This window comes from Simochromis diagramma, unplaced genomic scaffold, assembly GCF_900408965.1.
Source record: "Simochromis diagramma unplaced genomic scaffold, fSimDia1.1 OVJJ01000685.1, whole genome shotgun sequence".
In the NCBI taxonomy this organism is placed as follows: Eukaryota; Metazoa; Chordata; class Actinopteri; order Cichliformes; family Cichlidae; genus Simochromis; species Simochromis diagramma.
The window spans coordinates 2,538,081-2,552,606 of record NW_024387477.1 but is presented as its reverse complement, the minus strand read 5'-3'; the positions used below and the strand labels follow the sequence as shown (position 1 = coordinate 2,552,606).

The window sequence follows — 14,526 nt, the reverse complement described above, 5'->3', positions numbered from 1 at the left end:
TAGTGATGGCTTCACAGTATTTTTTTTTTTTTTTTTTTTTTCCTTGAATGGTTTCTCCCAGCAATCCGCAGGCGCCATTCTTTCTAGCTCTCTAATATTGCAGCAACCGACTCTTCAGATCTCAATCGTCTTGCGTGTGACTAAATTCTGGACGGGTTAATTTCTCCAACCAATCAAAAATCGCCTTGGTGTCTTGAGGCCGACCACCAAGTTTACTGCTGTGTGTTTTCAAACACAGCTGTGATTCAGCTTCCCGTCAGTTCATGAATATGTTACTCACTTGCTGTTCTGAAGACGATGTGCCTGACGTTGGCTTGGTGTTTAAAACAAAAAACAAAAAACCTTTGAACAGGAAGTGATGCATTGTGCAGTTTTATTTTTGAAGAAGGTGGAAGAGGATTTGTGTAGCTGACTGTGACTGGCAGAATAGGCAGACAGTCAAAGAGAACAGTGTGACACATAAGGATTCAGCTCAAAACTATGTCAACACTACATGCTTGTTCAGTTCAAAAGACTGGTTCATCACCCACAGATATTGAACAAATGCATACTACCTGAACAGTGTATACTTAACCTGTTTGATCACCTGTCAATCAAACTGCTTGCACTGGCAGCTGACCTGTGAGTGAACCACACGGATGATGGCTTAGCAAAACCTACAAAAGTTTTTATAACCACAAAAGGAGTGGAAAGCCAGTTAACTGAACAGTGAGACTTCCTATTGATAAGAAAAATACAACTTGTATATCTGTAATCTCCTGTCTGTCCATGAAGCTGATCTATTGTGCTCCATTTATTTATTTATTTTTATCTATTGATTGGAGACTACTAGAATGAATTTGCATGATTCCCAGTTTCAAAAAAAATCATCATTATTTCAGTTGGTGCAGCCCATCAGTTTAGCTGCTATCACAAGCCCGCTTTCTTATGATTCGCTGCCCCTCACAAAAAGGTTTAAACAGCACTCGCACCAACTGCAAAGCAAAGTTTAGGTTTATTTGCTCCTGTGAAGTCTGCTTTGTTGGAAACCTGAAAATATTTGCCCCTGACAGCCACCAGGACAAAAAGGGAGTACAACTGGTAACTGTCTAGTTACAGTGACATTTTGGCTGTTGGTGGCGTCAGAAGAGAATCTGCAGCCCATAGGAAAATCCCAGCTGATGGTTTTTCGTAACACAGGCCAGAGAGAATTTTTCACCAGAGCTAAATGTGTTTTAACTTGTGCTATCCTAGAGTTACCTGTATGGCCAACAGCTGTGCAAATTTATTTCAGTTTGCCTCATTGTATAGACTTTTTCATATAGTCACGCCAAGCTAAAACTGCTTGGCGTGACCGCACCATTGGGAACATCTATCTATTACATCACAAAGGGCTGAGAAACTGTCTGAAGCCTGAACCTTTGCCTTGAAGGGAATACTTCAATTTAATCTGACCTAATTGTTTCAAGCTTTGACCATGTCTAATAGACCATCATTGTCAAACATGGTCAAGAGAACCTTCTGAAGTTCAAATGGAACATCAGAACAGGGAAGAAAAAAGTGTCTTTGAGCATGCCATTATTGTTAGTGCCACATGGGCTGCTCTGAGTATTTCAGAAACTGCTGGGAAAATCCAGTGAGCAGCAGTTCTCTGGGTGAAAATGTCTTGTTGACATCAGAGGAGAATGGCCGGCAACTCAAATTACCACCAAGGTATACAGAAGAGCATCTCTGAACACACAACATGTCCAGTTTTGAAGCAGATGGGCTACAGCAGCAGAAGACCACAACTGGTGCTACTCCTGTCACCTAGGAACAAGGAACTGAGGTTATAATTCACACAGTCTCGCTAAAATTGGACAATAGATGTTGCCTGGTCTGATGAGTCACAATTTCTGCTGTAATGTTTGGATGGCAAGTTCAGACGCCAACTACATGAAACTACACGAAATCACAGCTCCATCCTGCCTTGTATCAACGCTTCAGACTGGTGGGTCTAATGGTGTGGAGGAAACTTTCTTGACACACTTTTTGCCGTGAGGTGGTACAACGTACCTGAGTATAGTTCCTGACCATATTCATTCCTTTATGACCACAGTGTACCCATCTTCTGATGGCTCCTTCCAGTAGGACAGTGCATCATGTCACAAAACTCCAATCTGGTTTCACATGACAATGAGTTCACTGTGCTCAAATGGCCTCCACAGTCACCAGAACTCTTTCCAGTAGAGCACCTTTGGGATGTAACAGAACGGGAGCTTCTAGTTATAAACGTGCAGGCAGTCAAGCTCCACTAACTTTGATGTCAATATGCCAGTATGGACCAAAATCTCTGAAAAGTGTATATTTATAAGAAAATAGAAAAAACTGAATATATCCCCTTTGATAGAAAAAAGAAAGTTTTGTACACCTGAATGACATGAACTGTCAGTAGTAGTTTTCCTCCTGCAAAGCATCAATAGCATTACACAATGATGATTTGCAGGTGGAATTTCCCCATAGAAGTTGCCTTGAAAGCATTAAGGGAATACATACATAATAATGCATTTGATTCTTGAATATCTTGCATTTTGATACACAAGCTTAAGTGTAAGTGTGATTTCCAGACTGAGCTCACGTCACCATCCGCTGTGAATATTTAATTAGACCAATGTAAACTCCAAGCTGCATTGCGGCAACCGTTCGAGAGTGGGGTTACCATTTGTTATAAAAACAAATATGATAGTTCCACTGGTCACGTTTGAACGCATAACTTACAGCCAGAAGGGACACGTTTACAGAGCCCGGAGGAGGAAGGAGTGTGTCATTTTTCCTCATGCAAAGGATTACAGAGTCAATGCACGACGGATTCTTATGGGCTGCCTGTAATCTTGTCTGGATGGTATGTAGCATGTTGTGTTTTGTCTGAGAGCAGTGATGTCAGCAACAAAATAAAGTGGTCCCCAAACCCACTGCTATAGTGTTTCCTGTAACACTTTGATACAACTCATAGACAGGTGACTTCAGACTTGGCTGCCCACACTGGCCCACTGAAGGTCACTGATGCTCACTGTTGAGTCTTATAAAAAAAAAAAATTCTCAGAAACTACTGTGGTTGGTTTCCCATTAAAGCTCAGCCTGACAATCAGCAAACGATCAAGTTATTTTAGTTTGTGAAGCAAAGTATTAATCCACCTTTAAAAAATACATATATCTTATGTTTTTATTTATAAATGCTGTAGGTCTGGTTAACTCACTTGAACACTTCTTTGTTGAAGTGGCTATCCCAATGGGATGGGAGGAAGGAATCGGGAGAATCCCACTTTATAAAGCAAACCAGTAGGCTGTGATATTCCTCGTGAGGTTGTCGGGTGCTCGCTAGTGGCAGAGCACGCGCACTGCATTTCATTCGGAGTCCGCAGACTGAATGAAGAATCCGCAGCTTCGACACTGTCCTGTGAGAAAGTAGCGGTTCGTCTACGGGAATCGTCGTGGAATATTTAGTTCTGTTTTGATTCTTCAAGTTCAAAGGGTTAACATCGCGAGGGCTGGCGAAGTGTCGAACAAGTGACTATAAAGGACAACAATACACAACAAACCGCAGCCCTCCAGACTGAGTGGAGCCAGCAACTTGTGAGACGTTCCAGAGCCGCAGCACGACCACCGTAAGACGTCCAGCTTCAATCACTTAAACATCAAAAGCAGAAAAGAATAAATGGAAACGTTTCACTTTCATTTCTTATACGTTTTTAGCTGCCGGCGTATCATTTAACGTTATATTTTCGATATTCGGGTCGCAAATGTCAAGATGGAGAAAAGTTAGCTCACTTGGAACAATCTGACCTATACTCAAGAAAAGTGACCTGATTTTTTTTTTTTCGAAAAGTAAGCGATTGTGGGTCATGCTTAGTAGTACATTAACACTAGTTTTAAACTAGCTTTAATGTTTAGTGTCTTTGCGGTAAGAAACTAAATCCTCACGGACCTTAACGCCAAAGCGAGCACTAGTTTGTTAGGACAGCGGAGCGATATTTACTCCGCCTTCCCAGACTATTTCACTCCAGAATCTGGAGGACATGGCACGGAGAGACGGAACGAAGGGGCTCTGAAAACGAAAGAAATGTATACAAAAGTTGGGATTACGGGCTAAATGTTTGCAAGAAAGATCACTGTCATGATTCGCACGCATTGTTGAAAGGTATGTGGTTATTTAACGGTTGAAATAAGAGAGTAGACTTGAACTCCAGGGAGCTACATCAGCAGGACACAGAGAGGCTCGGCGCTCCGTTCCCCTCGGAGAGCTTGGCTAACAGCTAACATAGCTTAGCTTCAGTTGTGAGAAGTTCAAAAAGTTTCTGGAATGGAGGAAGAGGAGGAAGGCTGAAGTAAACGTTGTCAAACTACTAAGAGGCTGAATACGATGACTCCCCAAGTTATACTTGATGATAAAACGATTATGGTAGACTCTTATGTAGATGGTTGTTACGAGGTGTTTAATTAAAAACTTCACGCTAAACAAGATGTGTTCTGTGAAAGCAAGCTAAGCTAGTTAGCAAAATCGCGATGCTACTTACATCAAGTTGCTACATACCAGAGTTAGCTAATGCCAGTGGGATATTATATTATATTGTGACCGTGTGTATTTTCGTGGAGCACTTGGAGCAGTACTAAAAGCTATTTTTATTGCTGTTTCTGGGGTCTGTGTATAATTAGATGCGTCTTTCTGAATGCCTTTTCACTCTTTCTCTGGTTGGGGGGGGGGGTACTGAATCGTCCTTCCATATTGTCTGTTCCGTGTTACTTCATGTTTGACAAGCGTTAAAGACGGATTACAAGCTGTTAAACAAAGTAGTGTTGTCAGGTTTTCCAGTTTTTTGGAAGTTTTTTTTTTTTTTTGTCTTTTTGTCTTTTTGTTTTGCTTGCTGTGTGCGTTTTATGTAGACATCTTTTAAACGGGATTAAAGGAATTTCTCAGGCGTGTAATCCAGAGCAGCCCAAACTGATGAACATCTATCAACGACTTGAGAAGCTTCTGGGGTGCACTTCCTATTATTAAAGTGCATCTCATTGTTTCCCGCCATGCTTGGAGATGATATTTTTAAAATTTTGTATCCATGTACATATGTGTATATGCATTTTCTTAATGCATCTATGACCTATATATTTTCTGTGATTCATAAAGAGTTTTCCCTGGGTCATAGTGGGATTTTTGACGATTTTACTACCCGTTTAAACACGACTGATCCACAAGTCTTAACCTTTGGTTGTTATATTAGGCTATTTAAAAAATGTATTTTATGCTTGGGGAAATGAAACTCGACTTGGGAACAACTAGTTAAGAAATCCCAGTGGTGTGGTGTTGTAGTGTTTTGTTTTGTGTTTTTGCCCTTTAATAGTTTTTATATATCTGGCAAGCAATCCCTGTCATACTAAATTGGTTCCACAAAGAGTAAACTCATGGTCATTTTTGTAAGAATGTAAGCCACCTTTACTGAGGGTTAACAAATAAGTACTTGTCAAAATGCGATGTTGTAAAATACATAGCACCCTAACTGATAGTGGGTAGTATTTTTAGGGTGTTTAAAAAAAGGGGGGAATCTTGGATCTTGGCGTAGATGTATTTGTTGCTATTCTTCTCACGCACGCACATGGAACTAGTTGTAATAAAAATGGAAACCGATGGTGTTGTTATTAACATGCCAGTACTGTAAACTACAGATAAATCTGTGATAGGCCAACATCAGCCCACTGATATCTGTCTGAATCTGGTTAAACATACTTTAGTCGAGACTGATTTGACACAGAGAATAAGCTATCGGCGCAAACTGTTTGTCTTTTGAAAAGCTCAGCTTTATCTGAAGGATTGGCATGAGGAATCTTATTTAATGTAGTCTTTGTAGCTACAGTGTGTTTATCCACAAGTTTGGATGTGTAAATTGATTACTTGTCTTTACCAACTGAACCATGAACTTGTGTATCACTTGGGATCTGAAAAAGGCCTATCCACATGTAGGAAGAACTGCTTTAATGTGGCCTGGTGACTTCCAGAAAAGCTCCCAACATTTACATGTTGATATGGGGTTTTTTTTGTTTTTTTTTTTTCTGTGTGTGTGTGTGTGTGTGTGTGTGTGTGTGTGTGTGTGTGTCCTGCTTTAGGATGTTTCTCTCTGCTTTCATGTGTGTGGAGAACAATGAGTAATGGGAGTGAGTGCAGTGCTGTTGGACAGCTGTTAGCTGGAAGGGAGGGATTGGGCAGAGATGGGATGAGGGAGGAAGCAGCTCTTTGTGGTTACATCCTTTTTGACTAAGGCCAGTTTCACAGCCCAAACAGCTGCTGCTGCAGGCTGTATGTGTTGACCCTCTGTCTGCTCTGTCTGTATGAAGGGGATTGAAGTGTTATATGTCATAATTGCCCGAACTCCTCAACATCTCTAGAGCAGTCTGAGACAAAGGTATCTTGGTGCAGTGCATCAGTAGTGAGGGGTAATCAGCAACTCTTAGTTTTACTTTTTTTTTTTTTTTTTTTTTTTTCCTTTCCCAGTGCAAATACTGAAGAGAGGTCAGTATTTTGTCTCAACTGTCATGTTATTTATTTGAAAAGTAGTTCAAAAATTGGCTGAGACTTCACTAGGCAAAAAACTGATTTTCTTTTATTTATTTATTTTTTTAAAGTAGATTCTCCACATGCTGCCTTAAGAGTTTTTACCTGTTGTTTGTACCAGTCAGTTCAGCAATCATTGTTAGTCCAAATGTAGCATCTATTCTGCTCTTTCCTCTGCCAGTGTGATCACAGCTGTGTGTCTGCCTCTAAGCATGAGTCCACCAAAAGCAGAATGTCCTGAAACTTGAAGAGGTGGCACTTTAAAAAGAGCTCATTAAATTTTGGTCCCGATCCAAACTGCTTTCCTTATTTTGTTTAAATGGGGAGTTGGCCTTGAGCACTCTGTAGCTGCCTTTCTGCAGAATTGCTTGTTGTGTGACAAATGATCATGTTAGATGCATTTTAGGCCATATGGCTGTTAAGTGTTTTCCATGTGCATGATTGATCTCGAGTTTGAGATGGAACGCGTTTCACATAACTGAGTCATCTAAGTAGTGATGGTGGCGTTTCTGTGGAAATGTGTCAGATCAAAAATAGCACAAAGGGCTTTCTTGAATTCCCAAACCCCCACCCCGTGGATCGAGAATAGTGCTTCTCTAAGTGGGTTGCCATAAAGACTGTTTCATGTCATTAAACAAAAAACTGTAACAGTTGCTATAAAAATGTTTAGAAAGGCTTGCTTGTTCATCTAGATAATAGTAATTTCAAACTTTACATGTGTTCTTGATCTTTCTCTGATCTTTTGTGTTTTGCAGAAGGCTGACAGAGGAAACCCTGACTGTGGGCGATTTGAATGAAGTTAGCCAAAAGAGCATTGGTAGTTCTCAAGAAATGAGCACTTTCTTATAAGACGTGTGTCAGACTTGCACCAGTGAGGCCTGCTGCAGTGTATCAGTTCAACATAAGTCCTGATTTGAGCTCCTACAGACTACACCCCCCCTCTCCATCAGTGGTAGTGACCCAACTCCGGACAGCTTGCTGGAGGGCCCTTCCTGAGCAGCAGCAGCTGCGTCCTGCTTGCTCACTCCTGGCCCTCCTCTGCTTCCTGTCCTTGGTCAGACAAGGCTAAAGTCTCCTCTCCTCTCCCCTCACCCCACCCCTCATCGGTGTTGGCTTTTCATACTTGCACACTTATATTACTCACTCAAGCAACTTCTTTTGTTGATCACACGCTCACAGACTGTGTTGGGTTAATAACGTTCTTTGGAGATTACCTGCTGACTGATTTTTGGCCCCCTTGCATTGGCCTAGTGTCACCGCGAAGGAAAGTTCCTCTCTTTTACCTGCACTACAACTTGCAGAATGACTTCCATGTCTAGTTTGTTCTCCTTCACAAGTCCGACAGTCAGGCGCCTGCTCGGCTGGAAACAGGGAGACGAGGAAGAGAAATGGGCAGAAAAGGCAGTTGATGCACTTGTGAAAAAGTTGAAGAAGAAGAAGGGTGCCATGGAAGACCTGGAGAAAGCGCTGAGCTGCCCTGGACAGCCCAGCAAGTGTGTTACCATTCCAAGATCACTGGACGGCCGGCTGCAGGTTTCCCACAGGAAGGGTCTTCCTCATGTTATCTACTGCAGAGTGTGGCGCTGGCCGGATCTACAGTCCCACCATGAGCTCAAGCCTCTGGACATTTGCGAGTATCCGTTTGGCTCCAAACAGAAGGAGGTGTGCATAAACCCATATCACTACAAGAGAGTGGAGAGCCCTGGTATGTAATTTTTCTCACCTTAAACAGGTTCTGTTTAATAAACCTTAGCTTTTATATTTAAACAGACATGTAATGTTAATGGTTGGTGTATATACGATTAAACCTGTGTTCTGTGAGGCATAGTCATCACATAATTGGTTTATTTGCAGTGTTTCTAACATTTCTAGCCTATTGTTTCGTTTTGCTTTTTGCCTTTTAACTTTCAAATACAAGATGGATTAAAGCAATTTAGAACTGTGCACATCTCTCAGTAAACTGTAGAGCTGGTAAACAAATCTACAAAGGTCAGGAGGCTGTCATCACACAGGCCTTTTCTGCCCGCCCCCTCCATTTCACAGAAAATCAATATCACTAGCTCTGGGAGTCTTATTAGATTATATGCCTCAGGCATTCCAGATTGGGTGTGGCATCAGAAAGCAGCGTACTAAACGCATAAACCACTCAGACTAAACTCCCAGCACTTTCACATCACTTAACCCCCCCTTCCCCCTTTTCTCCCACACCCCATCATATACACTTACACACCCATGGATGACCCTAAAGATACGGGCTTTCTGATACTACACTGGTTCAGGATTGCAAGGTCTGTATTGACCGGTTCAAAGATGCAGATCACTTGTCGGTGATAAGACTATATTTCAGCCTTGGAGCCTGGACTCTTAAAGTCAGAGTAATATCTTGCAAAGGGAAACCTTCAATCCTTTTTAAGTGTAAAATTAAATGTGAAGGACATCTTGTTCTTATGTATCAAGAGCTAAAAATAACATTTCAAGACTCACTGTTGTTGTTCAGTCATCTCTATTTCAACATGCAGGTTGGAATTCCTTCAGTTATTTTTGATAGTAGCATTATTAAAATCATATCATCATATTAAAATACTGTAATAACGATCTCAGCATATACAAATACAGTGTTCTACACATTAGGTATTTTCAGCTTCTACAAGATTAATCTATGCTGCTTTCTGGTTTTAATTATTTTCACGTAAATTTTAATTGTTTTGGGCTTGCCCTACTCCTTAAAAACTTAGTTTTCATGAATTGTGAATTCCACATGGTGATACATCATGTGTGCAGTTTCTTTTTTTTCAGCACACTTGTTTAATTCATTTTTCTTCTTCCATCCAGTGCTTCCTCCTGTCCTGGTACCACGGCACAGCGAGTTCAACCCACAGCACAGCTTGCTGGTACAGTTCCGTAACCTCACCCACAACGAGCCACACATGCCCCTGAATGCCACCTATCCAGAGTCCTTCCAACAGCCGCACAATGGGGGTGGCAGCAGTGGAGGTGGTGGAGGTGGCGGCAGCTCTTTTTCCATTTCTCCCAACTCTCCATATCCTCCTTCTCCAGCCAGCTCTGGTACTTATCCAAACTCTCCTGCCAGTTCGGGGCCCTCAAGTCCATTCCAACTCCCAGGTACACCAAATACACTCCTCCACCTGACCCTGGGAAAGTTGCCAAACCATTGTTTTTCTGAATTGTCACTGTCATGTAGCCAACAAATGTCTGACTTTTGATAAACACTGGTCTCTCAGGATTTCTGTTTTTCAAGTTGCATAATGCAAGGGGGGGGGGGAGAGTCTGTTTACAGTTGTATGGTGAAAAAACAAATGATGTAGCCAGGCGAATCCAGTTCCATCCACCAGCACTGGTGCTCTTAGTCTAGACCAGTGGTTCGATCGAACCCTAGGGGTTCGGTGAGTCGGTCTCAGGGGTTCGGCAGACCCTCCACCGTGACATGCACCGCTCATTTTGTGCACCAATAAAAAAACATATCTATGTCTTGAATTTGAAAAAAATCATATTTTATTTTTCACTAAAGAGGGGTTCAGTGAATGCGCATATGAAACTGGTGGGGTTCGGTACCTCCAACAAGGTTAAGAACCACTGGTCTAGACTCTGCTTCACTCCAGATCTGCTGACACATCCAGTGATTTAAGGCAGTCTGGCAAAAAGGGGTGGTTTTTGTTTTGTTTTTAAATTGTTTGTTTTTTATTTTTAACAGCAATTTAGGATTTAAGTTATTTATCCTGCAAAGCTTTGGTTGGCTTTTTGAATGCTGACAAGCATCATGATCCACTGAAATGTCCTTGTTGCAGTTTTAAGTAGATGTTTTGTTTCCTGTATGCCTCACTAAGGGCTTGAAAAGCTCATGTTGCATCTGTCGGGAATGGGTTAGCATGTGGCTTAGCAAATGAGGGATGTGTGTAATCTGACACCATTTCCGGGGTACAGATCTTGTCATGATTGTTCTAAGGAGTGTCTAAGGGGATTTTGTGTGCGTAAGAGAGAGAGAGTACATTTGTCAGCAGCAGCAACTGGTCCCACTAACTTCTCTCTTAATGTCTCAGCTGACACCCCACCACCAGCCTACATGCCCCCTGATGAGCCGATCGGCCAGGAGCCCCAGTCCATGGAAACGAACAGCAGCCTGGTACCACAGAGCATTGCCAGAGGTGGTGAGATGTGCTCACAGTTATACTGACAGTAGCAAAAATATACCAAACCTGTTGGTATATCTCAGCTTCATGTATAAGTTTCCTTTCCTCCTTAACTAGCTGTTAAATTATGAACAGAGTTTAATTTACAAAGGTCTTGTTTCTTCCTCATTTTTTTTTTTTTCTCTTCAAATCAAAGTACTGCTGTCTCCGTTTTAGTTTATGGGACACTTTTTACACAATCTTCCATTAAACCTGGTTTATATCTTTCAGTTGTAGTGGTTAACCCATTTGTCAAATGTGTGAAAGTTCTCGTGTTTGAGACCCAGATAAGTCTCTAGGAGGGTTATGTGAGGTTGGGCAGCTGCGGTACGACTCTACTAAATCAAACGTTTTGTCCAATGTGCTGTCATGATACCCTATTTATGATAAGCTATTATGCTTAAACCTAAACATAACAGTTTCAAGTCCTTTGTCTCATTTAACAGAACACTCTTATTGGATAAGTGTGAAGCAGCTCTCTGTTACATTCATGGTTATATTTAGGAAAAGATGTTTTAATATCACTTGGACTATTGACTCTGTCAGTGTTTTGCAGTGCCCACATTTAAAAGGTGTTTTGACAACCTTTTTAAGCTGATATGCAGGGCTTTGACATTTTTCAGGCCCTTGCCAAAAACAGTTCACACATTACTGAGATTTACCTGGTGCTTGTAAATCTCTGTATAACAACATTTTACTGAAGCACAAGTATCGCTACACTTCATGTCTACCAGCAGTATTTGGTTTATGAGAGCTGAAGAGGGGAGTGAGTCTATGTAGGTTGACTAAATTAGAGCCTCTATGGAGCATCACATCATTGTACTACAGAAATAAGAAAGATGTGACAGCTTTGGATTTATTTAAACTTGCATGGTCTCTGACCAGACTGTTGGTGTAGACCATATATTAGGACTGGTCTTTTAGAGCTAGTTGAGGTAACCTCGTTGAATGTAGTTTTACATGAGTTGGGTTAACAGAGCTTTGCTCCTGGTTACACTTTTCCTCTTTAACCGTAATAATTAATAAATCTCGTAGTTTATTTAACCATGCAGTCGTGTACTGTCTGGATTGTCTGAATTAATTTCAAATCCATGTTCGACATCTGTTGATCTTACCTATTGTTTGCAGATGTGCAGCCAGTGGAGTATGAGGAGCCCAGTCACTGGTGCTCTATTGTCTACTATGAACTTAACAATCGTGTCGGGGAGGCTTACCACGCTTCATCCACCAGTGTGCTCGTGGATGGCTTCACTGACCCCTCAAACAACAAAAACCGCTTCTGCCTCGGACTGCTGTCCAACGTCAACCGCAACTCCACAATCGAGAACACCCGCAGACACATTGGCAAAGGTATGACTAATAACCCCAGTAAGAGTAGGAAATAAGGAAATGATGGTGATTAAATGTTCTTACACTTTTGTTTGTCGTCCAGGAGTGCACCTGTACTATGTGGGAGGGGAGGTGTATGCAGAGTGCCTCAGCGACACCAGCATTTTTGTTCAGAGTCGTAACTGTAATTACCACCACGGCTTCCACCCTACCACTGTGTGCAAGATCCCCAGTGGATGTAGCCTGAAGATTTTCAACAACCAAGAGTTTGCTCAACTTCTGGCTCAGTCGGTTAACCATGGCTTTGAGGCCGTCTATGAGCTTACCAAGATGTGTACAATTAGGATGAGCTTTGTCAAGGTAAGGGTTTCATGCTGTACACAAGTCGAATGAAGACGTTCTCGGTAATTTCTTGATTCCTCACTAATCGTGAGTCAGACCACAAGCACTTCAAAACCTGACTTTCTTTTTGCTATAAGAAAGTCAGAAAAACAACCTACCAAAGTACTCCAAGAAGTACACCTATTTGGTAGTTTCTGTTACAGTAGATTTCTCTAGTCTGCATTAAGTCATGATGAGACACACACACATACACACACGGTGAAAACAATACCAGCCACACTTTTGCTTGATTTAATAAGTGCAAACATCATCAGTCACTGTCATTGTGTAATATGGTGTACCTTTTTTTGTTTTTTCCCCCACAGGGCTGGGGAGCAGAGTATCATCGACAGGATGTCACCAGCACCCCCTGCTGGATCGAAGTGCACCTGCACGGGCCGCTTCAGTGGCTAGACAAAGTGCTAACACAAATGGGTTCTCCTCTCAACCCAATCTCTTCTGTGTCCTAATACTGGACTTGTGAGAGCCTGGGAGACCCGTTATGAAAATCTCCCCCCTCGCCCCCAAAACCCCTCAATGATTTCTAATTTAAAACAGTCTTAATGGCTGAACTGTTTACACTTACTTTGGGAAGGGACTGGCTAATAATTCAACAGCACCTGCAGCCAGCATCCAGTTGTTGAAATGGCATCAGTGTTGCAAGAAAATACCTGGAGAAAGATGAGAATATGCCCAAGTAGCAGTGGCGACATGGACACACTACTGCTTGACAATGCTACAATACCTACAAGAACTGAGGGCTCCATTGTCAAGCTTGAATCTGTCAAATGTTAATTTTTTTTGCATCAAGTTTTATTGTTTGACGAATAACTTTTTGTTTCTCCATATGTGTAGTTTTTAATGAAGCAGAACTGTTTCACTACTCTGCCTTGTGTCTGACAATTTGAAATTTTACAAAACACTTTTCTTACATTGTTGTCTCAATGTCAGATATTTACAATAAAGATATAGACATGACTATGTTTACCATTAGACTCAGATATAACATGCTTTCTTTTTATAGTCTCTACTGCTAGAATTGAACACTGAGCTACTGCCTTTTAAGAAAGTTATGTATGCCAACCTGATAGTTTTTGATATGGGAGATCAATCACTGAACAAGTTTAACATGCCATAAGCTAACAACATTGTGAATGTTACATCTATCGTAATAGAGGTAGTCATATATGATATAATCAGAAAGTGGACGCCATCATTATTGATTCTTGTTTGTACTCTCGTGTTCAAGTAAGAGTGGCTGTATTTTCCATACTCACTGTATTAACAATATTGTGCACTCATGAATTTTATGGAGGCATGTTGGATGGGTTTGGCGTGGGTACCAAGGCATTATGTTGATAAATAATTTGACCTCCTTTGCTCAATGAAATAAAGGGGTTGTCTGGTAACGGAATAATTTTAGTTTTGTACTTTTAAGTGTTTGTGTTTTTAAATTTTTGACTTTTGGCTCAGTCGCATAGAGACGATAACCTCAGTGTGCAACAATCTCCTGCTTGTGTTGGACAAAGGCATTTCCTGTGAATTTTTATTTTATTTTCCTCTTGTTTTTCTTTTTGTTTTAAGTAAAAATACTGTTTCTATTTCCTTTTTTTTTTTCTAAAGTCAAGTTTTTATTTTTACTTCAGGTAACAAAAATGTCTTTAAGTTACCAGTTAACAGCGATAGCTTATTGTTCTGTGCTTTACGTCTGGTCTTGGCAAATTAGCGACAATCAGTCAAAACATACATGAGCAGATGGATTCACCGTACACAGTGGTTTGTTCTGATAATGAAAACTGATGACACACCATCCAGCTTTCTCCATGGAATCATTCTATCTATGGCTGATTGCTTTGAATAGCCTTTATTAGATGTAAAGGGTTGTGAAAATACACTGTCACCGTGGTAAACTCATAAAGGACAGTGAATTGTAATGACTGAAAGATTAAATACACAAAGTCCACAGCTTATTTCTGTTTACAGTACGGCTTAGTGTCAATAAATCTGTTATACAAGAATAGCATTCTTTTTGCTTTCCATGAGGTTAAAGCACTTGTTGGCTGAAATGGA

General features: G+C 41.1%; 1 protein-coding gene and 1 long non-coding RNA gene across 4 annotated transcripts; one reads left to right on the top strand and one right to left on the bottom strand.

Annotated features, from left to right (window-relative positions):
* Nucleotides 1-13: 13 nt before the first annotated feature.
* On the bottom strand, nt 14-3,322 carry LOC120723663. The gene is made up of 2 exons (XR_005693805.1): nt 3,216-3,322; nt 14-2,213 (listed from the first exon to the last, which is right to left on the bottom strand). It is a non-coding gene; the product is annotated as an uncharacterized LOC120723663 (long non-coding RNA).
* Nucleotides 3,323-3,396: 74 nt separating this feature from the next.
* On the top strand, nt 3,397-14,474 carry smad5 (SMAD family member 5). Of its 3 annotated transcripts, none has more exons than XM_040015262.1 (7): nt 3,397-3,623; nt 7,315-8,264; nt 9,392-9,682; nt 10,618-10,725; nt 11,875-12,096; nt 12,179-12,435; nt 12,783-14,474. In XM_040015262.1, exons 2-7 carry the CDS (start codon nt 7,862-7,864, stop codon nt 12,924-12,926), a joined length of 1,425 nt encoding a protein of 474 aa, XP_039871196.1. In that variant the 5' UTR covers nt 3,397-3,623; nt 7,315-7,861; the 3' UTR covers nt 12,927-14,474. The 3 variants fall into 3 exon arrangements, with proteins under 3 accessions (XP_039871196.1, XP_039871195.1, XP_039871197.1); XM_040015261.1 differs by lacking the exon at nt 3,397-3,623 and adding an exon at nt 3,691-4,156; XM_040015263.1 differs by lacking the exon at nt 3,397-3,623 and adding an exon at nt 3,694-4,156 and having other exon boundaries at nt 10,618-10,722.
* The last annotated feature ends 52 nt before the right edge of the window (nt 14,475-14,526 follow it).